This window comes from Leopardus geoffroyi, chromosome B4, assembly GCF_018350155.1.
Source record: "Leopardus geoffroyi isolate Oge1 chromosome B4, O.geoffroyi_Oge1_pat1.0, whole genome shotgun sequence".
In the NCBI taxonomy this organism is placed as follows: Eukaryota; Metazoa; Chordata; class Mammalia; order Carnivora; family Felidae; genus Leopardus; species Leopardus geoffroyi.
Genome location: NC_059341.1, coordinates 5,048,534 through 5,075,395, shown reverse-complemented (window position 1 = coordinate 5,075,395; position 26,862 = coordinate 5,048,534). Strand labels below are relative to the sequence as shown.

Genomic DNA, 26,862 nt, shown 5'->3' with positions numbered 1-26,862 from the left:
CGTACTTCTTATGTCTCATAGGCAAATTGTACCACTACTGCCATTATTTTATCGTTATTATATTATCGCCAACTGTACGTTAACAGGTCCTCCCTCCCTGCTGGACTGAAAGGTCTGTATTCTAGGGGGAGGAGGGAGGAAGGAGGGACTCACTCAGCCCTGCACCCAGCACATATTGTTCCATGAGTGACTGCGATTAAACTAACAAATGCACAACCACTGCGCTGTTTCCCTCAATAAAAGTTTGGTTCTTCCTTGGCTCCGAAACCCTCCCCTACACCTCACAGCTTCTAAGTGCTTCGTAGCTGCTGAAGTTCCTTCACATGTGCCCACTGGAACTTCACGCAATGCTACGACGGGGCCACGATTTCACGGGGGGCTCAGACAAGGCTTGCTTCAAGTCACACTGCGGCTTGCAGGTGACGGCACGTAGTTCTTCTGACTCCCTAAGGGCAGTGTTCTTTCTACTGTCACAGTCTGCCTTCCATAATCAGAAAGGTTTAAAGCAGCTTCTAAAAAAAAAAGCAGCTTCAGGTTTAATTTCTGGATCACTTTTTTTTTTTTTTTTTTTTTTTTTACTCACTGACATGTCATAACCAGAGATTTAATAACAAGCAAGTATTTAGGAAATGTTAGCTGAAAGGAAAATATCACTAAATACAGTAAGCTCAAAATGGAAAAACTTCAAAACAGTTTGTGCCCATTAGCACTACAAGAAACAAACACAGAAAGAAAACACTCCGGCTCTAGCTCCTATGACACAGGTCCCTCCCACCGCCACATCCTGCTTCTCCCTAAACCCCAAAGGCCAGGCCCCCAGGCTTCATCTTCCTCAGATCCTCTCACACCCCACAAACACCTGCTCCCCACGGAGAGACAGCACTCACTTGCTACAGTGCACAAGGACGGAGATGCAGGTTTCTCACAAGGATACGAAGGAACGGTGAAAGAAAAGGAAAAATAAGACAATGATGGCTATTTACAGACCAGAATGCATTTTCATATATTTGAGACGCTTGTTCTATTGTCCATTCATTCCACGACCACTTTTAAGTATTCAAGTATCTACCATGACCCAGATTCATTATAAACACCGTGAGGGCTTCCTCTCTGAGTATCTCTAATGTCAAATGCTGTTTTAAACAGTGAGCACACAACACAGGAAAGATTTTGCCTGCCCATAAGGCAGCCCACAAAACAAACACAAGGTACCATACGTAAGGCAATATAAATGCTGCGCAAGTGCACGCACGAAGGGCTGTGGTAGTAAAGGGGACAGAGTAACAACGTTGAAAAGGGCTTTACGAAGTGTTCAGCCTCAAAAGAGGAGTAGGATTCAGTAAGGCAGGAGAAACAGTATGTGCAAAAAACACAGGGAAATAGCACAGCATTGGTGTGGTGCGAAATCGAATTTCATCAGAACAAGAAGTTCATGGATGGGGAACAAGGCTGGAAAAGGAATTTAGAGGCACAGATTGCAGAGCGTTAAATATAACACTAAAGGAATTGTGGGCTTTAGTGTAGGAGATTCAGGGGATCATCCAGCGTACCAGCCGGGTCAATGTACAGTCAAATCCACACTCCAGAACAGTAATCCTGGAAGCTGGGTCCAGAGGATGGGTAGACACAGAGACTGCCACTAAAATAAGACAAAGTCACTTCCCTAACCGAGACAAGGGTTGGTAAAGGCCTGGGAGCAGCAGAAACAGGGAGAAGGGGAACAGGAAGGAAGTTCAACACCTCTTTTTTGACAAGACTGAAAGAAATCAAAGAGAAAGAACAACAAAGGTAACTGACATTTCTGCCTGGAACCCAGTGGTCAGGTCAGTAACCATGTTAAGGAGTAAAAGAGAGATAGTGTTTTTTTGTTTCACTTGCCTTTTCCTTGAAGGGGAAGATGAAAGTTTCCTGTTTTGAAAACAGTTGTTTGTTTGTTCTGTTCTAAAGTTACCTGTGAAATGCCAGGTTAAGCTCCAGGAAGGACCGGTCCTCAAAAGGCATGAGAGAGACAGTTGAAGCTCTAAGACGACGTGAGATGCTCTGATGACAGATAAATTTCTAGGAGTAAGTGATTTCACAGCCCAAAGGGCACAGACAGAATCCAAATTCAGCTTTCAAATAAAATCAGCCTGGGAAGGATAGAGGGATATGATGAGCAGAGAACAGATGATGGCAACAAATCTGAAGGTACAGTTCTAAGACCGATACCAATAGCGTTCATGCACTCCCAGATCACAAAAAGATGTCAATTATCATGAACTGATGACCAAAGCTGAATGCTACAGCACCACGAAATACGACATCAGAGCAGACAGCCACGTAGCAAATCACAATGCCAGCACTATGTGAGAAATGTGACACTAAACACCAGACCACAAATTCCAAAGCCTGCACAAAAGGAACGGGCAGTCCAACTGGGAAATCAGCGAGACCCAAGCACAGCTCCATCTGTTAGCATACTATAAAGATTCCTCCCCTCTACACCAAGCTTTTGCTCTAGAAAATTACAAGGGCTGTGGTCATGCTCATGTCCATTATCATCTAGTTATCTAGAGGGGGATACGGAAGCTAGGTTGCTGAAGAACCTAGGAGAGGCAGAATTAATTGCGCTGGGCACTAGTTACATAACCAATTCTCTGGGTCTGAAATATTCGTATTGTGCATCTGTGTGTGTCCCCCCCATTTTGTTTTTTAAAACAGGGAAACTGGAGACATAAGGCAAGAAAAGGTGAAGCCGTGTGTAATTAGGATGGGGAGGGCATTAGCAGCAAAAAATAGGAAGTTACTAGATGTTCAACTTCCATTTGCACCAAACCAACGGCTGTAGTAAAAGCAATGCTGGGCATGTTCTAAAACGTCATGCATTTCAAAATAATTGGATGCCTACCTTTTGTTGAAGTGGCAAGACGTAATGGAACAGTAACTTTGGCAAAGCTGATATTGGACCCACTTCTGTCTCCAATGACTACCCATATTACTCAGTAAATGAACCAAATTCAATATGCTCGTTAGGAAAACGGGCTTGTTTTCATGGGTCCCTAACCAGAGGTCTTTTTCTTTTTTTTTTTTTTTTTTTATCTCCCTTAATTTATGCGAGCACAGCTCCAGGAACCACCAGCTAGGAGCTACCTTTGTTCCAGAGGACTTTACCTGTAGTTGCACGGGGGAAAGGACTTCTTTAGGCCTCAATTTCCACACCTGTAACGATGCCTTACAGGCTTGTTTGCAGATTAGATAATTAACGTAAAGTACTTTACCACACAGCACAACACAAAAATGTAAAGCCTCTTTCCAGGCCTAGCAAATAGCAACTTTTGGACTGAAAACAGCAGAAGGTTTAAGTGACTAGTAGCCAGTAAGATCTGGCTAAGAACTCAGTACCTGCCCTAATCTCTCCCATCACCCGATACAGCCTGCTTAGATCTCAACAAAACAAGTTCGAGGCCTTCCCACCTCACCCCAATTTTCTTAATATCCAGAAAAGGGAAGGGAGACTTCAAACGAAAGAGTGGCAGAAGGACACAATCAAGTGACTCGCCCAAGGTCAAAACACTAGGGCAGAAAAGGCAATGCTGGCTTGCCAGCCACCGAGGCCACGTCCCCCAAGACTCGGTCCTCAACAACCGACGAGGGGCGACCAGCTGTCCCCTCCCCGGGCCACAGAACGCAGTGTGGGGGCGCCCCTCGCCCTACTGCGTGCACGCCCCGCCGAGCCCCGGCAGCGCGGCGGCCGGCGGCGGGCACGAATTCCTCCACCGCTGAGCTCGGCCCGGGCCCCGGAGGCCCCCGCGGCCCTGCTCCCCGACCCGCGAGGCTGGACCCCAAAGCAGGACCCCCAGAGGTTCAGTGTCCCCACGGCCGGGCCCCGCCCGCACTCCCTGCCACGTCCGCTGCCTCACGCACTATGGCGCTCCGGACCCGGGCTCCCGCCGCCACCGCCGCCACCGCCGCCGCCGCCGCCGCCGCCGCCGCAGGGCCCGGGCCACCCGGCCTCCCAGTCCCAGCGTCCCCAGGGCAGCGCCAGCCCGAGCAGGCCTCCGACTTCCTCCGCCAGCTCCGCCCTAGCCGCAGCCCCGGGAAGAGCCCGTCGCCAGGGCTGACGGACGGCCTGCACGGCCAATCGGAACGGCAGGAGGAGGGGGCGCGCTGACGGACTGCTCCAGCGACCAATCGGAACGCGCTCCAGCAGGGGGCGCGGCTACCGCTGGCAGGCTCCGCCCCGTCCGTGCTTCCGCTGGGGCCGGGGAGGCGAGCGGAAAGTTTCCCAGAGTTCCTCCGAGCTCCCGGGGACCAAAGGAGGGGTCGCGGCGGGGCGAGGGGCTGGCTGAGGTTGGGTGCGGGAGGGGTCGGGGGTGGGGACGCGCGGGGGCCCACCCCCTCGCTGAGGGCCCGCGGCGGCCCCCAGCTGGCTCCCTCGGCTGTGGGGCCGGCCTCCTCCTCCGGGCGGCGCTCGGGCCGGGGGGACCCCGCAGCGGCGCGCTGTGAGCGCGGGCCCGGGGCGGGGTCGTCGGAGGCTCCCGCCCACCCGAGGTGCCGCCCCCAAAAGAAGCCCTCGCGGGCTGCAGCCTAGGAACGAGCCGCGCGCCCGTGAGCTCGTCCGCAGCGGCCCGCCCGGCGAGTCGCCCGCTGGAGGACTGGCCCCACGCGGAGCAGCGGGGCCGGGTGGGTGTGGGGTGGGGGGCGCAGGGCTGGGGGGCCCCGGACGCCCCGCGCGGCCATGGCGGCGCCCGGGGACCCGCGGCGGCCCTACCGGCTGGCGCAGGAGGGCCGGCTGTGCGCCCTGCGGGAGGAGCTGCGGGGAGCCGGGCGCGCGAGCTGCCCGGGGCCCGCCGGGGACACCCTGCTGCACTGCGCCGCCCGCCACGGCCATCGGGACGTGCTGGCCTACCTGGTGGAGTCCTGGGACATGGACATCGAGGCCGCCAACCGGGACTACAAGCGGCCTCTGCACGAGGCTGCCTCCATGGGCCACCGGGACTGCGTGCGATACCTGCTGGGCAGAGGAGCCGCGGTGGACTGCCTCAAGAAGGCCGACTGGTAGGTGGCTGGAGTTCCAGAAAGGTCTCTCCCCCGTCCCCTTTTCCGCAGAGTCCCAGATTCCCGTGTACTTTGTCCACCTCGACCCCATAGCTTCTCAGCCTTCCCCGACAGGACAGATGACCCACTGCGACCACTGTTCCTACTCTTTCGGGGTCAAGTGCTCCAACGTTGTGTTCCAAACCCGTTCTCTTCATGAAAGAGTATAGAATACGATCAAACAGGGAATTGTCTGTACCCTGTATAGCTTGAGCCTCGCCTAGCTGCATGAGTACACCAGTGTCATTGTTTGAACTTGCTACTTTGAAATAGTTAAAGGTGCACAGAAGGTTGCAAACAAAGGTTGCTGGAAGCCCCACAAGCCCACCCCCCAGCTGCCCCTAAAGCAACCATCTTACACAGCTGCAGTACGATATCAAAACTAAGAAACAGACGTTGCTGCAGTCAGTGTACTCATTCAGATTTCACCAGTTGTAAGGACACTTGAGTGTGTGCCGTGCTCTGTGTGGTCTTATCACGGGAATAGCCTTGCATAACCGCCTCCACAGTCCACATACTCACCTGTGCCATCACCCAAACCAGCTGCATTTTGTTAGAGCAACATTGTGTTCAGTACTCACTACCTGGGCCTCCTTAGGGGTTATGAACAGCCTAAGATTCATAACGTAATGAAGTTCCTGCCTGCAACAGATTCCTGATCTGATAGAAGTATGAGCCACGGCAGATAGCCTTATAGTTAAATAAAGTGCGTCTTACCCACTGGGATGGGGGAGTCTGCATGGGTATGTGTTGAGGGCTGCACTTTGGCCATGATTAGCACAAGACTGAATTTCTGCTGCTGCTGGGCAGTAGGTCTAAAGACCTTAACAAGAAACACGTTACCTCATACGTGCCTCAAAACAATTCTGTGGGGAACCGGCCTCCCCTCAAAAAACCATTGAAGGGCAAGGTTCATTTGACGATGTATTTGGCAGGTGTAGTCCTAGGGAGGCATTTTTGCCCGTTTTCCCCTTCCTGGCTTTCTGCAGCACCTTCCCTGCTTGTCCAGTCCTCATGCCTTGCTCAAGATTATTCCCTCTGTGAAGTCTTTCTGGAAGGTTCCAGCCTTCATTTATTTGGGTTTCCCCCTCTTACTATCACTACTACACCCTCCCCCAAAGTGTGGGTAACAAATGAATATCATAACAATCTTAGGAGCTAGATCCTAGATGAGGCCTTGGAGGTCATCCAGGTATAGTGAGCTCCCCGCTGTGTGCCAGACGTGGGTTCTAACCCCTGGGAATAAGGAGGTAAGTAAGATCTGCCCTTGCTTTCCAGGGGTTGTGTCTTCCTCATTTTGCAAGGAAGAAACCAGAAGCTCATGGAATTGAAATGGCTCATCCAAATCATTTATGTGGCAGAAAAGGAAGGATAGAGCCACCTCCCTTGACATTCATGTAGCTTATTCCCATAACTGTGGACACAAGTCAGTTCAGAAACTTCTTATAGTCACGCTGTTTGGTTTGTGTCACCAATGTGTGCTCCTCATGGGGAGGCACTATATCCAATGTTCTTTTTTGATGCCTTCTCAGCACAATTTAAGAAACAGTTACTGATTGAAGTAAATGGGATAAGTCTGGCAGGGTACCTCTTACACAAATACTACAAGACACACTGTGGTTTCGACTCGCTCTGTCTCAGTTCAGTCCCATAGTGTAAACTAGTTCAGAAGCGGGCCTGCCTCCTCGCTCTTCCCCTCCTTCAGGTACACCTATTCTAGGGGCCTCACAGCAGGCAGAGAAGTTGCCCGTCGAAGCTGTTTTCCTGCTTCCCAGACCCCCGAGTCCCATAGGTTTTCATCTCTGCCAAGGACACGTGATTTTCTGAAGACCTGGTCGCACGCTTCTAACGTCTCAGCTGCCCTTCCGTCTGACGGTTTGTCCTCGTTGGCCTTAGGACCCCGCTGATGATGGCCTGCACAAGGAGGAATCTCGAGGTGATCCAGGACCTTGTGGAACATGGCGCTAATCCACTTCTCAAGAACAAAGACGGCTGGAACAGTGTCCACGTTGCCAGCCGAGAGGGGGACCCTGCGACCCTCCGGTACTTGCTCACTGTTTGCCCAGACGCCTGGAAGACGGAGAGCAAGATCGGGAGAACCCCCCTGCACACGGCAGGTACGGCCAGGAGCCCTGCAGGGACGCACGCGTAGATGTGCAGCCACTTGGCCTCACGCCGCAGGACGCCTTCTAGTTAGAGTCGCCCACGGGGGTGGGGTTTGGAAACTAGAGGGCCAGGAATAAGAGCAGCTTTGGGGCATCTTGGCACACAGTTTGCTGTCCAAAGTAATGGAACGTGGCACAGGCATTCTTCCTCGCATTCATTTGCTTTTCCTGTATATCTGTCCAATCCTCCCCAGTTTCCTAGACAGAAAGCTGGTTCTGTGCCTTACTGTCTTTGACCGTGGACAACAAACTTAGTGTTTTAAGTGAGTTTCCTCATCAGCAAAATCGTGACCATAACGATGCCCGGACCACAAGGTTGTTGTAGACTTCAAGGAACGTGATGTACGTAAATCCCTTGGCACAGTGCTTGATGCACAGTGAGCACAGAACAGCTGGGTGTTGCTATTTTCAGCATCTTCTTAGTTGTTACTGTTGCGGGCAGGATAAAAAGAGACTGTATTTCTGCACATCGTCAGCAGCACCTACCATAGTGCTGACCATGTAAATAAATGTAGGTGCTTGTAATTAAGTACCTGGGCCTGAGTGTATTTGACTTATCCAGTGATAATGTCAGTAAAAACTTGGGGCACAACTGAGTGATTATCCTTAAATCTGAATTGCCTATTTGTAGATTATTTTTAATTAGTGGAAAGCAAAAAGTGCTGTGGTATAACACAGATATTAAAGACCTCAAAAGTCCAGATCAAGACATTTAGAAAATAAGGGCTCCGGGTGGCTCACCCAGTTAAGCACCTAGCTCTTGATTTCAGCTCAGGTCACGATCTCACAGTTTGTGGGCTCAAGCCCCACTTCGGGCTCTGTGCTGACAGCATGGAGCCTACTTGGGATTCTCTCTCTCCCTCTCTTTGTCCCTCCCCCACTCACTATCTCCCAAAAAAGAAATAAACTCTAAAAAAAAAAAAAGAAATTTAGAAAATAATCTTCAGCCTTCTGCATAGTACATTGAATTAGAATACAGGGCTATAGTTTCTCAAAACATGAATACCTATGACATGATATAGTTTAGGAAATACACATACAATTATTACGGCCACAGAGAGCAGTTAGAGACCAAGGAATTCTTTCTAAAACTTTATAAGTGAAGGGCACCTGTCGGTTAAGCATCCTCCTCTTGATTTCGGCTCAGGTCATGTTCTCGTAGTCGTGAGATTGAGCCATGCTTTGGGCTCCATGCTAAGTGTTGTTTAAGATTCTTTCTCTCTCACCCTCTGCCCACTCATGTTCTCTGTCTCTCTCAACTAAAAAAAAAAGGGGGGGGGGGGAAGCACTTTATAAGTGAGTAGAAAAACTTTTCTTTTTGCTCTTGAATTGTTTGACTAGTTGCCATAGAAACTAGAAACAATCAGCACCTAGCCATTCACAAAAAGTGGTGGAGAACAGATAGTTGAAATCTTTATTATCAAGTTTGGTTGTCTTTAGCAGGAGAATTACATTCCTGGTTATTTTGTTGTGGATCACTATTAATATGTTTGTCTACGATAATATGTTTTTCCTACACAAAAACTGACCGGCCCTAAGGATTTGCAGCACAAAATTGAAGAGAAAGTTTAGGACTGAGAATTTGCCATGAAAGTGCTTATAAAGACAAGATAATCAAATGTTGACTAGCAACATCTTTACCACTTACCCAGCTAAATTTTTATTTTTCTAGTGTGGTAACAGTGTATCTAATTACTGCTTCCCATAAGTGATAGCTAAAAGGACAGGGCAGAAAGAAGAGGAAAAGAAAGTTTTATACATGCACTAAAAGGCTCTGACTCTCAACTCTCTTCTCCCAGCAATGCATGGCTGTTTAGAGGCAGTAAAGGTGCTTCTACAGAGGTAAGAACAAAACAGCAAATTGAACAAAGTATTCACCAATTGTGATGCTTAATATTGATACTGTAAGTAGAGCTCAGAAAAATTGCTCAGAAACTTCAGTGCGAAAAGAGAAATGAACAAAGAACATAAGATAACTCAAAGAATAGGACACAAAAATAGCTGACAACCATAAGGGGGAAAAATCATCCATGTATCTGTTCATTCGACAAGGATTCATGTCTTCATTCGTTCAGCATCTAAGCTCTAAGCACTATGCCAGATGCACGGGCTACAGCAGAAGCCAGCCAGCATGGGTCCCCCCTCATGGAACTCACACACGGGCAGAGAAGACACTGTTCGCATCCTGTGGGTCTGATGAGTGCCAGGAATTGCAGGATCCCTCCAGGAACATAAGACAGGGAGACCCAACTAGGCCGGGAGTGTGAAATCTTGGCCCCAGGGATAGTTAAGCCATGATCTGAAGGAGGCTGAGCGTGGGAGGTGTGGCAGCATTCCAGGGGTAACAGTCCCCGGCAATGCTCGGAGCAGAGAGAAAGCATGTGTGTTAGTGAGCTGAGAGAAGTTCAGGGTGTGCTGATACCTAAGGAGTGAAGGGAAGACAGTGCGCGATGAGGCTGGAGAGGAAGACTGGACTCAGGTGGGGCTGTGTGAGGCTCTAGATCTTATTCGAAACGTGTAAGACCCCACTGAAGGGTTGTAAGCAGAGGGGTGGGTGGACGGCAGTAAGAAGTTTGCATTTTTTAAGGTCCTCTGGTTGGAAAACAGAGAGCGGGTAGGAAGGGAAGCAGGAGTGGGTGCAGTGAACGTTGGGAGGCCGTTACAGTTAAACAAGAGAAATCGTGGCTGTACTAAGATGCTGACCGTAGGGGTGGAGAGAGAGATTGGGAGATACCAAGGAAGCGGAATCAACAGATCTGGGTGAATAATTGGATCAAGGGAATGAGGAAGGAGAAGTCAAGGATGACAGGTTTCTCACTGAAACAGCCGGCAGTGGTGCTGGTGCCATTTACTGAGACAAAATACTGCAGGAGGAGCAGGTTTGCGGGGAAGATGATAATTTCACTTTGGGACACGTTGAGTTGCATGTGCCTGTGAGGCACCCAAGCAGAGACATGGAGTGGGGAGCTACAGACACAGATCTGAGTCCCACAGGAGAGGTGTGAGCGGAGCTATAAATGTGAGCATCATCAACATAGAAGTGTTGACTGAACTCACGAGACTGGGAGAGGTTATCTGAGGAGATGATGTATAGTAGGAAGAGAACAGGGCTTCATGCAGTGCTGTGCAGGAGCAAAGGTCGTACGGTAGATGGAAGGGAGAGGAGAGGCCTCTGTGAGGTCATATCGAAACTGTCATTTGAAGGAGAGGTTGGAGTTCACCTAGCGAAGAAGGGAGAAACGGTGTTCCAAGCAGAGGGGATCAGCAAATGCAAAGGCAGCAAAGAGCTAGGCAACTGGAGGAGAAGAGAATGACCACGGAGAGGGTAGGACAGATAGGACCCTGAAGGTAAGAATGGAAGAAGATAGGAGAGGAGGGAGGTCAGATAGGGAGGAAGGGAAGAAGGTGGGTCAGGTGGGAAGCAGGACCAGGACGAACAGAAGACCAGGAAGAAGGTAGGAACAGAAGACAGGATGGGTGGGAGGTAGGACAGGTAGGAACAGAAGGTAGGTCAGGTGGGAGGCACGACCAAGAAGAAGGTAGGAATGGAAGTTGGTAGGACAGGTGGATGTGGTAGGACTGTAAGGAAGAGAGGACCAGGAAGAAGGTAGGACAAGTGTGACCATGGAGAAGATAAGAATGGGAAATGTTAGGAGGACGAGGGAGGTAAGACTGTGTTAGAAGGTAGAGGTGGGATTGTGAATATGGTAGGAGCAGAAGAAGACCAGGTAGGAAGTAGCACAGCTGGGACCATAAGGAAGGTAGAAACGGAGAAAGCTCAGGGAGGAGGTAGGACCGTGGTGATGATCGGAAGGCAAGAAGGTCAGTCCGTTTGGAGTCAGGACTGAGAAGAGGACGAGGAAGAAGGTGGGACTGGTAGTGCCGTAAACAAGGAAGATGGGAGGAGGCAGGTCTGTGGAGAAGGTAGGAAAGGAAGAAGGTCACCTTGGAAGCTGAATTAAGAAAAAGTAGGACAGGTCGGAATGGAAGAAGGTAGTACTGAGAAAGCAGAACCAGGAAGAGGAGAGGCTGAAGGTGAGAACAGAAACGATAGGACAGTGAGGTAGGTAGGAACAGAAAAAGGCAGGACCCAGATGAAGGTAGAACAGGTAGGAGTATGAAGAAGGTAGGACAAGTGGGTAGTAGGACTGAGAAGAAGGTGGGATGAGGAGGACCAGGAAGGAGGTGGGACAAAGAAGAAGGTGGGAGGAGGGGGATCGGGAAGGAGGTGGGGTGTGGTGAGCGCAGGGAGGAGGGAGGGTGCAAGGAAGGAACTTGGAGAGAGGGGTGGATGTCACAATGTCCTGACCCCGTGGTTGTGACGTTTTAGATTTTGTCCTTTGTGATTGGCCCCTACGAGTTTTAAGCAGGCATGGCCACACCCAGGGTACCTAAGAGAATGGATTCACGGGCAGGAGCCCAGGGGAGGAAGATGGGTCGGAGGCTGTGTTTCGGACACGGAACTGAGATTTTGGTAACAGCAGTTATGAGGGATCAGGGGTGACCTCCAGCTTCTGGCAGAAGAAGCTGGAAAGATGAGGGTCTGTAGGACGGGGGGAGGGAGGTCAGAGGGGGAGCGGAGGTGCAGGGGACAGTGGGCTGGCTCTGGAGAAAGGGGAGGGGAGCACGCTCCAGATTGTCCCAGCTCGTCCGCACCACACGTCACTTACCGTGGGTTTGGACTCCAGGGGCCAGTACCAACCAGACTGCAGGGACAGGTGTGGCTCCACACCCTTCATGGACGCGCTTCAGTGTGGCCACATCGACGTAGCCAGGCTGCTGCTGGAAAAGCATCAGGTACGGAAGTGGTTTTATGTCTTTGCTTTTTCCTACAAGTTTTAGCTCCGGGGACAACCAAGAGCATAGTTGTTCCAAACCCTGGTTCAAATCCCAGCTCCGCCCCGGTCTCCCCGGGGGACCCCTTGACCTCCTGGAGCATTAGTGTTTCCGTCTGTGACGTGGAGACACACGTGATTTCTTCAGGGGGTCCCTGTGAGGAGTAGATAATGTAACACTGAGCGGCAGTCTCACTGCCCCCACTGGGTGCCCTTCTGGCTGGAGCGTGCCCACCTTCTGGTTGGAGAGCCTGCGAGGGTCTGGCACCAGCTGTGTTACCATCTGCCCAGAAAAACCTACAAAGTCGAAAGTTTTGCCCAGATGTCAGAAGGTCCGTGGACCGGGTCTCTTTGCTTCTTACCTTTGTTCTCCCCCCCCCCACCCCCCCATCTACCAGGCCAGCGCGTCTGCCCAGGATTCCCTGGGGGCGCAGGCCATCCACAGGGCAGCGCTCACTGGGCAGAACGAAGCCATCCGCTTCTTGGTCTGTGAACTCGGCACGGACGTGGATGTGAGAGCAGCATCAGGCCACCTCACTGCACTGCACTACGCGGCGAAGGTCTGTTCCTTCCCTGCGGCGGACAGCTCGCGGCCCTGTCTCTTTGGTTCCATCTCTGTGCGGGAAGGAACCGCCCGTGACCTGCCCCTGAAGTGTCCCTTAAAATAGAAACCTGCCCTTATTTGCCTCTGGGTAAAACCTCTACTCCCAGTAACGCCTGCGTTTTGTGTTCGTGCCTGCCTTTCCGCCTCTGTGCCTTTCCGTTTTCAGGAACGTTATTCGAAGCCAAAAAAATTCATTCTGTGAAATTCCTAGTGCACTGTCCGTACACTGGATTTCAGCTCAGATTTCTGTGAGGCTCTTCTGCTTCGAAAACGGTTAAGACGTGCAAAACGTCTTCACTAGAAAAGTGGCTCCTTACAGCCCCGTTTAAGTGTTAGGAGTGTTTTGTGTATTTTCTTAAGCGGCTTTACTTATTTTTCTGGCTGCAACAGGAATAAATTTTTTTCTTGTGAACTGCACTCTCCTGCCGGTGTCCCCCCAGGAGGAATTGGGGGGGGGGGGGTTGGGGTGGCCCTGGGGGCTCAAGCCAGTGGGTCCTAACACTGTAATGTGCAACCTTGACTTCCGCCTCACCGTGTACTGACCGCGTACTGACTGACTGACTGGCTGGCTGGACAGGAAACCTAGAAAGTGCTTGGTAAGTGGTGACATGAGCCGTGATAAGACTCCCATCCAGGACAGGCTGCCGTCTCTTCCTGTTTATCCAGCAACAAGCACGTTTGCTTGGAGAGATTCTGGAATTGCAAGTTCAGTATGAATCCGGATATATACTCCTTACACTGATGGAAACCCAGCTGTATTAGTCGATAATTTGGGCCTAGAGAGTAGATCCTCTGTATTTTAATAACCAAATGTCACCAACATCTTTAACGGTTTATACTTGAACTTGAGAGCCGCATGCACCTTCCTTTAGAGGTGAGAATTCAGTGTTAGCAGTTGAGTATTTTAGAAGTACCTAGCGTGCATTATTAGCATTGAGTGCCTCACTTGTGTCCTTGTCACGGTGATAACAAGTGTATTTCAACACTCAGGAAGGACACGTGAGCACAGTCCAGATGCTCTTAGCCTTGGGTGCCGACATCAACTGTAAAGACGCAAGAAATCGATCAGGTAGGCTTCTTACACGTGCCTTGGAAGTTAATAGTAAACCGGATGTAAACGGTACACAGACTTTCTTATTGAAAACACTGGTTTTCACGTTCCGCCCCTAGTAGCTCAGCAAGCTTTGTTTCGAATAACATCTGTTGGCAAAGCTGTGGGAACGTCGCTGTTACCATGGCAATGGTGATGCCTGCTGCTCATTGCCACTGTGTTGTCATCACCGGTATTTGAACCACAGCAGCGCGTGCGCGCACCGTGGACGTACTTTCTATCCTAACCCACGGCGATGCCAGCTGTCCCAGTAGTACAGATTTTTCTTAGGTTGTGTCTCTTTTGAGTGTATTTGAAAACTGTAACCGCTATAATTTCTTAAAGTTGGGGCTCAGAAAAATGCTTTCAGAGCTAATCCTCTGGATTCGGACATTAGAATAAACCGTCCCCTTAACACCCTGTGCTCTGGCGGCCTACCTTGCCAGTACGTTCATGATGCTTCAGAAACTCCCTCCGAGGCTGTACAGGACAGTCACCAAGTTCAGGGACACAAGACTTTTCTCTGCAGAACACAGGATCCTGGGGCTCATGATGCCAGAAACCTTCAGTGCTAGTTTTCCAAGGGAAGGTGTGTCAGTTTTTCTTTTTGTCACATCATTCTTATTTGTGGCAGTATTTCTACTTACACGGAAAATTCACAGAACTTTGAAAGTCTTTTCTTTGCCATTTCAAGTCTCCTGTTTCTCGTTCGTTAAATTGCTTGGTTGCTGTAGACAGATCTGTTAAATCTTCTAATTGGTTGATGTTTTTAAAACCATTTCCGACCCAATCAGGTTAAAAGGAAAAATGTTTTGATCTAGTAGAGACAAAGGTGTAGAGACAAATTTACAGAATACAGAAATTCTGTGTAGCCGAAGTGGTGTTGTTTGTAGTTATAGCTGCTCCCCGGGTGGGCGTCGCCCCAGGGGTCCCACGCCAGATTTGTGTGGCCTCTGTCTCCACGCAGCCCTGCACCTGGCCTGCGCAGGCCAGCACGCGGCTTGTGTCGAGCTCCTTCTGCGGTCCGGGCTGAGGGACTCTCGGGACGACACGGGTGCCCTGGCTCAGCAGCTCGCGTGTGGCACGGACACCCTTCAGTGCTTCAACCACAGCGCGACGTCCTGAGGGCATTTCTGAGGAGGACAGCAAAACGCATGGTGATTCACATCTTGCTTGGGGAGTTCAGTGAAGTCGGTCAGTAGCCAGCGGCCTCTGCCTCCCTCCCCTGCCTCCTCTCTACCCCCGGGTCTTGAGGAGGCTGGCATCCTAGGTGTGACCCACACACGGGCAGATCTGGACTCAGGAGTGCCCCGAGTCTTCCATAATCTGGATTTCGCTTTTTCTGCCCTGCAAGTGAAATTAGATGATTATGAAGTCGGTGTCTGGAACCCTTAGAAACGCACGTAATTGCGTGAATACGGTATAGCATGTGTATTTACACATATGTGTTCTACGGTTAATGCTATGGGGTAAGGCAGTGGTAAGAAGTGGCTATTTGTGTGAACCATAAAACATAACTGGCCTGTTTACTTTTTTCTTTTATTTACTAACTTCTTTAGAGAGAGAGCACGTGCGATACAGAGATAGAGGACGAGAGAGAATCCCGAGCGGGCTCCGTGCTGATAGCTCGGGGCTTGATCCCTCAAACCGCGACCCGAGCCAACATCAAGAGCTGGCCACTGAACTGACTAAGCCACCCAGGTGCTTCTGCCTGTTTACTTTCTTCTTTCATAGGCTTTTTCTTGGCCATGACATTGGTTTCACTTTGGTTTTGGAGCCAGGAAGGAGATGCTTCCAACCTGCTTACACGGACATTTGGGAGGAAATAATGAAAATGTTTCTATATTCTGTGCACTGCTAGTTAAGCTATGACATTTTAATCTTGAGGTTATTTTTATTAGGTTCTGTGTTGGCTTCTTTCGGGTAATAAATACACCTAAAAAAATGCATCTAAGATACTTTCAAAATCTTTCTGGCACCTCAGTTTAAGAATGGAGTTCTTGAAACCCACAGGTCACATTTCCTGTCCGTAACACCTGCCCACCAAGGCCTGTGACCGTTCAGAACGGCCACTTGACATTGTACCTCCACAAACTTTGTGGCATTTGAAACAGATTGAAGACAGGATGAGTCCTCAGGCATTGGGATTCTTTTCTTTTTTCCTTTTTTTTCGGGGGATGGGTGGGGGGTTGGGTTGAAGATCATTTTCTCTGAGTGGCAGAGAATAATTAGCCCAAATCAGTCTGTTAGAAAATCCCACGTGTCAGTCACGAGGAACACTTGGTCCTCGTGTTTGTTGTAGCAGGAATTTCTGGTTCTTCATCCTCCCGGATGATGGCTGATTCCTAGTCCTAACAACCGGATAAACGTTCTGAGAGAGACACTCGGTTACAAAAGTGTCTCGTGACCCCTGAATCGCATCAGTGTTCATCTGTGCCGATTCGAGCTTCAGAGATGTCCCCGTGTCGCTGCCCCTGGGTGTGAAGATGGTCCCATTGCATGCGGGGGGATGGGAGGATGTGTGTCGTGCTGGCTGCCTTCTCTGCGCACGCATGCGACGCGGGTTCTGAGAGGCAGTGGCTCCGTGCGCATCTGTTCATATCTGTAGCCATGCTTCCACCTTACAAACTAGCAGCTGACATGGTGCACGAGGCCGTGTCCCGGCTTGATTCCTTGTGACGTGGGCCGTGAAGGCCGGTGACGACAGCGGCAGAGACGGTGCAGATGGTCCAGTAACAGTCGGCACCTGTGGGGACGCCGTGCCAGGAAGGAGTCGTGCCCCTCACTTCCTAATTGTGGCTGTCTCGCTTGCTCTGGTCTCAAAATTCTGTGACCTTCCAGGGAGGCCCCCCCCCCCCCCAGGCCACCCGACCTAAAATTTTGTCTCCCCCCCCCCTTCACTCCGGACCTCCTTTCCCTTGCCTTCTCCTCAGCACTTAACCACCACCAAATATGCTACACATTTTGAGTCGTTTTCTTCGTTTACTGTATGTCTCCCCCACTGAGATGTAGACTCCGGGTGAGGATTTTGTCTTGTTCACTAGCTGTGTCTACAGGTCTCAGAACAGCACCTGGCATGAAGCGGGTACTATTATGTGGCCAACAAGTGACACAAGGGTCACTTGTGTCCCTTGAACGCTGACTGCATCCTGGATCTGGTGCTGAGTGCCCTGCCTAGTTGGTCTCTCGGGGTCCCTTGGGTCATGCACGATGCAACCCCTCTAAGGTTTACTCCACCTCCGGCATCCCGACATCTCCACCCGGTTCCCCCATGGACACTTCCTGCCCACCGCAGTCTAGCCCTTTGCTGTCACTCTGCAGGGTCACCGAGTCTTCCTAACTACCCATCGAGCAAGGTGTTTTTAGCGCTCATGTTACCGATCCTTTCAGTCAGTTTGATTGTTGGTCTGAATCAGTCCTGCCTTCCCGAAGCCCGTTTCTCATCACAGCTGATAAGACACGCCTGGGTTTTTCTGACGTCTGTCTCCGTCTCTGGTGGGAGCACCTCTTCCAAGGCCGATCCTGAACAGCCAGTGTGCCCCTGAGTGTGTGTCCTCACTCTGCGTGTGCTCCCAGCATCTCGTCTGTCCTCTGTCCGACTGCCCCACCCTCTGTAGTCCTGGTCTCTGTTGCCTGAATGCCCTAGGCTGTCCCACAAAACCCAGCTTCGTCGGTAGTCTGCTTACGTGCATGCTTGCATCGGCCACCACAGTGATATCCCTGCAATCTGCCCACTCAAGCTGGAAGCCACAAGTCCGTGGCTCCTCTTGGGTAGGAAGCCCTGCTGAGTGACTCCCTTCGTCTGGCCCTCAAGTTCTCATCCAGACCACCGTGGTGGCCTCCTGAGCGCCCTGTGCCCCCAGACCTGCCCTCCGTGGGGCTGTCCTGGAGCGCTCACGGATGTGACCAGGGGCACTGACTGCTGATGGCACCCATGCTTCCCTGTCCCGCTTCCACGGGGGCCTGTGGCTGGTCCCGCAAGCGCCCTGACCCACAGTGAGAGTCTGTTCTAAGACTGATGGGGGCACAAGCGTCTGGAAGGAGACACAAATTGTAAGAATTGCAATCATTTGAAAATAGCTATGGCCTAACATGTATTCCTGAAACAAATATGCAAGAAAATATTTACAAGACAAAATAAGAAAGGGATGTCAAAACGGAAAAGAAATTACAGAAGTCAGGCCCGAAACACAGGCCTCCGTGAGGGGAGTTCAGGTAGGGAGAGCCCGCCGGGGGTTGGATTTGCCCAGATGCTGCTGCCGGAGACCGCCAGCAGGGGGCAGGCCCCTGGGTTCCACCAGGTTTTAAAGGCTCATTGTAAAATACAAAAAATAGTAAAGGAGAAAACAGAAATAACCTGTTATCCCACTACCGAGGAATAGCCACTCTTACTTCCTCTAAGTCTTTAATACTTTAGTACTCCAGTATATACTGGAGACGATGCCATATGCACAGCGTTCCCGTAACTTTATGCAGGAAACATACCCCAACACCCTACAAAACTTTGTGAACTTTTATTGTAATCACTATCTAATACTTCGCGGTGTTGTCGGCCATATTTATTCTCTGATATTGTCATCTTTGTTCTGTTAAGACAGGAAGCCATCACACTCGACAGCAGGCAGAGACAGGGGATTCAGAACTGAAAAAAGGCTCAGGTCTGATCCCAGGTCAGGGCTGCTTGGGGCTGAGAGATGCGGGGCTGGGGGACGGCGGGCCCATGGGACGGAGGGACTGGGGGACGGAGGGGCCAGTGGACAGTGGGGCCTGAGTGTTGGCTGTGCTCTTTTGGAGGTGCCGAGTAGTGTGAAAAGAAAGGAAAGGTAGGAAGACAATTTAAGAGGATAGGTTTTCTCAAAGGGTGAGACATAGTGTGTGTCAGACTCAGATAAGGGCCGAATGAAGGAAGAAAGTTGAAGCTGTGAGAGCTGAAGGCTTGTTGGTGGGGCCAGGAAACGGGGGTAGAAAGCCTGAAAGCTTCAGGGGCCTGGACGCCAGGACGCAGAGGTACGTGTGAGAAGGAAGACAGGATGATAAGGAGAAAGTTTCAGGTGCGACCCACATGCAAGTCTCGTGTAACATGAGTACTTGGCAGGCGTGAGGTTGGTGGACACGTGTTAATGTTAACTTCTGCTTGTTTTTATAGGCTTTTTGAAACTGCTTTCCTGAGCCAGCAAGGGTGTGGAGGGCGGCAAGACCCAGTTACAGGTTGATGAGGTTTTCATTGAGAAGGAACAAGGTGCAAGTGAGGGCTTAGCTGTGGCAGGAAGGATTTGCTCATTGCGCGTGATGGAGGCCTGTCCTAGGGCATCTCCAGAGTGTTAATTCCCTTGGCCTTCCCTGAGAAAGGTATTTGACTTCATAACGCAGATGAGGCACTCCCGAGAAGAACACCAGGGAGGAGTCACGTCATCAGCCACCCAGGTTCTGCTCCTGTGCCTTTTCTGGCCTGAATACACCAAGCTATGTGTAAGTGCAGGCATTTCTGCCCACCTCTTGGTGCGTGCTAATCTCGTCCTCCTGCCTGGTCTCTAAAGCGCCCAGCGTGCTCGAGGGTGAGGGACGCGCTGCGGCCCCTGAAGAACATTTGAAAACAGCAATCGGGGGCACCTGGGTGGCTGGCTGGGAGCCGGGCCTCCAGGCCCTTTGGGGCCATTTTACTCTGGGCGGGAAGGAGGAAGCCACATGAGGGTGTGAGCAACTGAGTGATGAAATCGGCCCTAACGCTCACCAGGACCATTCAGAATGTTGGGAGGAAGCAAGAACCTGGTGAGGGGACATCACAGTAACTCCCGCGAGATGTAGTGATGTGCACCAGGATAGTGGGCGGCCGGGCGAGGAGGTGTAGGGTCTGTGTCCAAGGGGACAGCAGCACTTACTGGGGGCTTGGATGAGGGATGTGAGAGAAACAGGAAGAGAGTCAACTCTTTGGGCCTGAGCAAACAGGACAGAATCACCCCTTACTGGGCCAACAAGCACAGGGTGGGGCGGGCGGGGGAGGAAGGTCAGGATTTGGGGTTTGGATGCTTGTTGGGTGTGAACTGCCCGGTCGATGTCCAAGCGGGAATCCAGTAGTGAGTTGGACAGGAGACTGGAGCTCGGGCGTGCGGTCTGGGCTGGGGGTGGGGAGGGGGGTGGGGGGGGGTGGGGGTGAGTTTGCATCCCTGACAAGCTCAGGGACGCTGATGCGGATGTTGCCGGTCTGGCCCACGCTGTGAGAGCCCTGGGAACAGGGACACGCAGCGGGAGGCTGGCTGAGGCTCCTCGTCCGCCCTGCCTTCCTCTCTGGCCACGGTCAGCTGCGCAGGTTCGATACGGAGCAGGTGCAAAGTTCGGTGTCCTCCAGATGGGGTGCATTCTGCCAGGTAAGTGGAGCAAAGGGTTATTCGGCACAATATCTAGTGCATGGTGTGTGCCCCAAACCTGCCTGCCCTCAGTGAAAGGACCCCAACCCCCCCACCCCTGGCTCTGCACACAGTGGTTAAGGGCCCTCACACCTAGACCTGGTGCGTGACCTGGCCTAGCTTCTTAACATCTCCAAACTCATTCCTTCATGTGCAGAATGAGGCACTAACACACCCACTTCATGGAGTCATTGGAGGAAACTTTACCGAGTCTCCATGAGTGAAGCACTTAGCGCACGTCAGGCACGCGGTAACAGGAAACAGCGGTCCTCAGAGGCCAGCGGAATCCAGGTGAGCTGGTGTAATTTGCCCTCCCAAGCCTCAGGCCCATCAGACCTCTTCCAGATCCCAGTGAGAATGCACTCCTCCTCCCCGTGTCTGCTGTGCACTTTCTAGCACAGATCACACGGGCCGCCTTGTGTTGGGGCCGCGTGTCTATGTTCTGGTCGAGCCTGCTCAGCCCCAGCCCTGGGGGGTTTCTCGCTCACAAACCCCAGAAGCCCCGTGCCCAGCGCCTGGCCCGCGCTGCACCTTCAATTAGTTATCTGCGGATTTGAAATAGTATACAATCTAACACTCCTGCATCTTAGTTAACTTTTAACGAGTTTTTACGATAAGACTAATAACGCTCCTCCTGGCGAACAATAAGTCAAACGATGCATCTAAAACTCCTCTTCCTGGTCCCTTCACTGACCTGAAACAACCACCGTGAACCACAGTTGGGGGCTTTCCGACCGGAGACAGACACAGAGGGATTCTGACGAATTTACAGCGTCCTGTAAATACGCAGCCTGTGCAACTTCCATACTGTTCCAGTGCACCCCGGCCGTTGTGTCTTTAGTCTCAGCAGACCTGCTCCGCTCTTTCTCCCGTAGCCGTTCAGATGCTCCACAGTGTGTCCAAGCGGTTCCTACCTATAGACACTTAGGACCCTGCTGCTGAGGTTTTTGAGAATCATTACTGTAAATGGGGGCACCGCGAGCACGTACCTCTGGGTCCCGTGTGCCACCGGAGGCTCAGCTCCTGGAGGTGGATCAAAGGCTGTGTAACTGTCGCGTGCCCCTAGCAGCGGCAGGTGTGGAGAACAGCTTACCTTCTGGCCAGCGTAAGTAGGTAGGGACTTAGTGCGGGGCACGGGCGGTGTGTGGAGTTGTTGCAGTGGCTCAGAGACAGGCTCCAGCTGAACGTCGAGGAATGACTTCGGAGCAGGCCTGGGCCTCGGTGCTGCCCTTCGGGTCAGGCCCATCCTCTCGGCCCGGATGCCGCCCTCTCCCCTTCCAGCCCCAGGGCGAGCTGGCTATCCAGAAGGCTCCGTGGAAAACGGTCGCCGTGATGACAGTCGGCCTCCCCGGGCCCCAGCAACTGGCAGAACCCACCTCACATCCAGAGATCTGGCCCAGGGAGCCCAGGAAACACGGTTGGTAACTTCCCTGCTTCTACAGTGTGAAGTCACATACAAAGGAGGTTGGGAAGGGTCTGGAGTGCCACACGCCCACCATACTTGGCATTGGCAAAACACCCCCCAAAATCCACCACAGACCAGAGCCTGATTCCGACACACCATCACCAGAGCTGTGTGTTATCACACCTAAATTTCTGCTCACTTAATACCTCGTTGTTCTAAGTTTGCATTTCTTTAGTTATGGATCAGATTGATGACTTTTAGATTCGGCTTATTGACCTTATAGATTTCTTATCTGTTACGTATTAACTAGTAACAAACGACCTCAAAACTCAGTGGCTTAAAGCAACAACTGTTAATTATTTTATTTCTTTATTTTTTAAACATTTTTATTTTATTTTTTGAGAGACAGAGACAGGCAGAGTGCTAGTTGGGGAGGGGCAGAAAGAGAGGGAGACACAGAATCCGAGGCAGGCTCCAGGCTCTGAGCCATCCGCACAGACCCTGACGCGGGGCCCAAACCCACGAACTGTGAGATCATGACCTGAGCCGAAGTTGGACGCTTAACTGACTGAACCACCCAGGCGGCCCTCGTCTTGTTGATTTGTAAGAGTCCTTTTCGTATTAAGTAGCTCTACGCAAAATTCAGATAGTCACAATAAAATTTGGGGTAAATGTTTATAAATGAAAAAAAAGTGAAACAACGAGCATTGCAGAAATAATGTCTGTATCTCCTTTCAAAAAAAATAACAGTTTTCACTAGACTCGGACGCGCACACAGTCTCACTGAGGTGACTGGAGGAGGAGAACACAGCTGGGTTGTGGGGAGAGAAGCTGTCTGGGGACAGCTCCCAGAGTGCTCTAGCTGTCGTCCGTGGGGCCTGCAGTACACTTGGGCTTTATTTTCCTCCGTTTTGCTGAAAATCCACAATCCACTAAGATTCAGATGGACATCGAAGGCCTTGGCACAGGAGTGCCTGGGTGTCTCAGTTGGTTAAATGTCCAACTCCTGGTTTCTGCTCAGGTCATGATCCCACGGTTCGTGAGTTCGAGCCCCACATCGGGCTTTGTGCTGATAGCTCAGAGCCTGCTTGAGATTTTCTCCCTCTCTCTGCCCCTCCCCTGCTCTCTGTCTCTGTCTCTGTCTCTCTTTCTCTCTCTCTCTCTAAACATTAAAAAAATAGCACAAATTCCAGCCTGGGGGCTGCACCAACCCCTGGGTTCAGAGCGCCGGGTCCCACCCTCCGGCTAAAGCAGGCCTAGCTGACGAAAATCACTCAGCAAGTAGAGAAAAACACTCCAAAAGCAAAGAAAGATGGGTATCTGCACGTATTTGTGTGGATACTGTATTTTCTAACCCCCACATCCCTGACCTCGCGCGCGCACACACACACGCACACACACACACAAATGGAAATGATCAGTAAAAATATTTTCACTGCTCCTTCCGCAGTGCTCTGTTCACACCTCCTTTGTTGCCCACACTAGTTAGGATGTAAATTCTCCAAACTAAGCTAAGCAAAGCCCCAAATGACAGCGGCACATACACAAGCTTATTTCTTGCCTGGGTAGAGCCTCGGCAAAGCCGACTGCAGTGAGTTAGGTTGGTGAGGGACGTCGGATTCACAGTGTCGGGGACCCAGATGCACCCTTCTGGTGGTTCTGCCGTCCTGAGCATGCGGCCCTCGAGTGGGGTCCAGGTCAGCTCACCAGCTTGTGAAGGGGACAAGGACAGAGGGAGGTCACACCCCTCGTTTAAGGTGACAGATGTGTCCTTCCCATCGGCCACCACTCAGCCACATGAGCGCCAGGACAGAACAGAAGTTGGCAGACCGTTGGGGTCCCGGCCATGTTCCCTCAGCTCAGGGCATTTCGCACTATTCTTTCTGATAAATTGCAACATTCCTGCAAGACTGTGAAACCCACAAGGCCGACGCCCAAGTCTGTTTCCTGCTCGCCCTAACACGGGCCCTCTGCTCAGGCGTGTTGAGTGACTGTAGAGGTGAGGAGCTCTGGGCAACAAATCTGTCCCCGCTCTCACGATGTAAAATCTAAAAGAAGAGCAGCCTTGTTCGATCCCTGTTTGGCGAGGGCCGCACAGGAGCCGCGGGGGGACGGGCCATGGGAGGCTGATTCGTGGATGCCGGTGGCGTTCGGGCCAGGACCGGAAGGTGGGATTCGTGTTGGTTTGTGGAGATGCTGGGAAAAAGCTTTCTGAGCAGAGTCCACAGCAAGGGCGTGATAGAATGAGGTTCGGGCTGTCAGGTAAACGCAGGTAAGCCTGAATTTCAGATAAACGAGCTATTTTTCAGAGTAAGTACGTCCCAAATATCGCGCGAAACGTACATCTACTAGAGATGTTATTTGTTGTGGATCTGAAATTCAAATGTAACTGGGCATCCAGGGGTGCCTGGGTGGCTCAATCGGTGAAGCATCCAACTTCAACTCAGGTCACGATCTCGCGGTTCGTGGGGTCGAGCCCCGTGTCGGGCTCTGTGCCGACACCTCGGAGCCCGGAGCCTGCTTCGGATGCTGTGCCTCCCTCTCTCTCTCTGCCCCTCCCCTGCTCACACTCTGTCTCCCCCTCTCAAAAATAAATGAACATTTAAAAACATTAAAAGCAAATTTAATTGGGCATCTGTATTTTCATTTGCTAGGTCTGGCAACCCTAAATGAAATGCTAATTCACGAACCAACTTGGCCTCGGCAAAAGCCACGGGCCCTTTCACTTGCTTTGTTGAACTTTGATTGGTTGGCTGAACACAGAAAACGATCGAAGTGAGCTGATTTCGGAGCCCAATAGCCCACCCGTGGCTGAAACAACCAACCTCGAAATCTCAGAGGCTTCACATTTCTCATTTATGGGACATCTGACGTGGAGGTCATGGCAGGTGGCTCCCCTGGGCAGTTGTCCGTCCACCAGGCAGTGGTGCCACCTCCCGGAGCCCTTCGTTTGTGGTCTCCCCAACCGGGAGGGGGCGGCATGACAAGTCCATGGCTCGTCCGTGGGCAGGCTTGCTAGTGGCCCACATCGACAGTGGCCAACCCAGACAGCCGGCTCCACCCGGACGTGAGGGGGGCCGGGGCACATCCTCTTCCTGTGTGCCCAAGCTCACCACCAAGCCGAGCACGAATGGGAGCACGAGAGAGCCCACCCCAGCCCTGCCTTCCTCTATCCGGGAGACCCCACACCCAGTTCCTCAATTCTGCCGTTTGGAAAAGGCCACGGCACCTACCCTGCGGCTCTGCCATGCGGGCACGACGCTGGCACCCAGAAGGGGCTGAAGGAAGCACCGGTGCCACTGCTTTGTCTGCAGCCTGTTGGAAGTACCTCCGTGGCTTGCGACGTGGCGCCCATCTCCCAGCACAGAACAGTAGTATTGAAGTTTCTCACCTCTCCGATTTTTGACTCTAAGACACCATCCAGTCCAGTCGAGGCTCAGCCGGGTCGAATCACTTGGCTGAGCTCACTCACACACCCCAGGGGCGCCCAGCCCCCTGAGTAACCAGGCTGAAGCGGTCACTGGTGCCCACATGTGCCACCCAGACACTGCCACATGGACGGGGTCAGGCTGCGTTTCGTACTTGTTTCCAGAGAGCCCGGCGAGCGGACTGCATCCCCAGGCGCCCGCTCCAGACGTTCACGCTGCCTGCATATAATCTGGCAGAAGAGCCTGGGAAATGCGCTGACTTTTTCTCCCTGGCCACAGCACGGTGCCCGACTTCCTGGTGTGGCTGAATTCCCCCTCCACAGGCCTCACTGATTTTTTCCAGCATCAACGGCACGCCCAGTGGTAACAGCTTACACGCTTGGACCGTTCAGATGTCTGTCCCCAGCGAAAGTCGGTTGCTGATGACAGCAGACCATTAAATGGCTCTACCACACATTCCTCCCACCCTGCCTTGCTTTTTGGTTTTGAACTCGCTTTCATTTTGCCATGTCAAGGGATCCTACTCAGGACGCTGGGCCCCCAGTGACCCAGCATCAGGGCCTGAGATCACGTAAGGGAGTCTCCTGTGGGCAGCACCTGTGTTGCACGGGTGATTTACCTTTGCTGTGTTTTTCCAAGTGACAGCTCGGAACTGAGGGGCCACCGACCGATGTGAACTCCTCAGACATCCCAGCTCTGTGACCTGTGGCGACAGCCACGGCTGGTTCACTGCGGTGGCCGTGCGCATCCACCAGTGTCCCAGAACCAGACAGGGGCCAAAATAAAACTTTCTCCCGGGTCTCAGAGGTACACAATGACTTCCCCTTTTCTCTCAACCAGAGATGAGGCGGTGTGCCTGGTAGGCAAATCACACGTCCTTCAAAATGGTCAACCCACAAGACGTCTCAAAACGAGTTCTCCCTTACAAGTTATTTTCAGCACATAACAAGACACCCTGCTCTAGTCGGGACATTTTCACGGGGCAAATTACAATACAGATTGTTCCCCCTGGCAGATTGGCAAGTAATATGTTCAAGGCTGTGTTATCAATGAAATCCCTAGTTCTATAGAGTGGCTCAAAAAATACCTTTGGCCAAAGTAAGATGAGGTTTATGATTTAGAGTGTATTTAGAGCAAATATTTGAAAGGAAGTATTCGAGAGGAAAAGCACCATCGCATTGTTTGCTCTGTCTTCCAAGATGGAGGAGCAGGGACCCTGAAGTGAGTGGTGCCCTTTGGGTTGACCCACCGGGATGAGACCAGGTCGGTGGGAGCTCATGAGTCAACTCCCAGGCCTCAAAACTGAGGGATTCCTAGAACTGAAGACTCACTATAGTTGGCTATTTTTTTTTTCAAACACGAGAGCTGACAGAGCAGTCAGGTGGCTCAGTCGGTTAAGCGTCGGACTCTTGATCTCGGCCCAGGTCATGATCTCCCGGTTCGTGAGTTCGAGTCCCACATCAGGCTCCATGCTGTCAGTTCAGAGCCTGCTTGGCATTCTCTCTGTCCCTGCCTCTGTCTCTCTCTCTCTCTTTTTCTCTGTCTCACAATAAATCAATAAACTCAAAAAAAAATTTTTTTAAAACATATGAGAGCTGCTCCCATGATAACTTTTTTTTTCTAATTTTCAATTTACGTAGGCTCCACGCCCACCATGGGGCTTGAAGTCACCACCCCAAGATCAAGAGTCGCACACTCCACCGACAGCCAGCCAGGTGTCCCCACGTGGTGACTGTCAATAAAGATCACCAACCAAATCGAGCCCCTCTCCCACTGTCCCTGTTGGTCACTTTTCTTCCTGACGACCTGATACAGCCAGACCATACACAGCTTCCCTCCCAATAAACAGGGAAGA

At 51.6% G+C, this 26,862-nt stretch overlaps 2 protein-coding genes across 9 annotated transcripts in view; one reads left to right on the top strand and one right to left on the bottom strand.

The window, feature by feature from the left end:
• FBH1 (F-box DNA helicase 1) overlaps nt 1–4,339 on the bottom strand; it is a 172,179-nt gene extending 167,840 nt beyond the window's left edge. For 4 of the 6 annotated variants that reach the window (XM_045464160.1, XM_045464163.1, XM_045464159.1 and 1 more), the window contains exon 1: nt 3,904–4,339. In XM_045464160.1, coding sequence (XP_045320116.1) covers nt 3,904 — 1 coding nt within the window. In that variant the 5' untranslated portion in view covers nt 3,905–4,339. Of the gene's footprint in view, nt 1–1,951; nt 2,130–3,903 lie in introns of those variants that run through there. The other 2 variants (XM_045464164.1, XM_045464165.1) reach the window with 2 other exon arrangements.
• A 19-nt stretch (nt 4,340–4,358) lies between these two features.
• ANKRD16 (ankyrin repeat domain 16) lies at nt 4,359–25,807 on the top strand. Of its 3 annotated transcripts, none has more exons than XM_045464169.1 (8): nt 4,359–5,037; nt 6,973–7,193; nt 9,041–9,083; nt 11,930–12,038; nt 12,475–12,636; nt 13,671–13,749; nt 14,217–14,359; nt 14,738–14,852. In XM_045464169.1, exons 1-7 carry the CDS (start codon nt 4,718–4,720, stop codon nt 14,225–14,227), a joined length of 945 nt encoding a protein of 314 aa, XP_045320125.1. In that variant the 5' UTR covers nt 4,359–4,717; the 3' UTR covers nt 14,228–14,359; nt 14,738–14,852. The 3 variants fall into 3 exon arrangements, with proteins under 3 accessions (XP_045320125.1, XP_045320124.1, XP_045320123.1); XM_045464168.1 differs by lacking the exon at nt 14,217–14,359 and adding an exon at nt 24,234–25,807 and having other exon boundaries at nt 4,408–5,037; nt 14,738–14,964; XM_045464167.1 differs by lacking the exon at nt 14,217–14,359 and adding an exon at nt 15,330–15,719 and having other exon boundaries at nt 4,412–5,037; nt 14,738–14,964.
• Nucleotides 25,808–26,862: the final 1,055 nt, after the last annotated feature.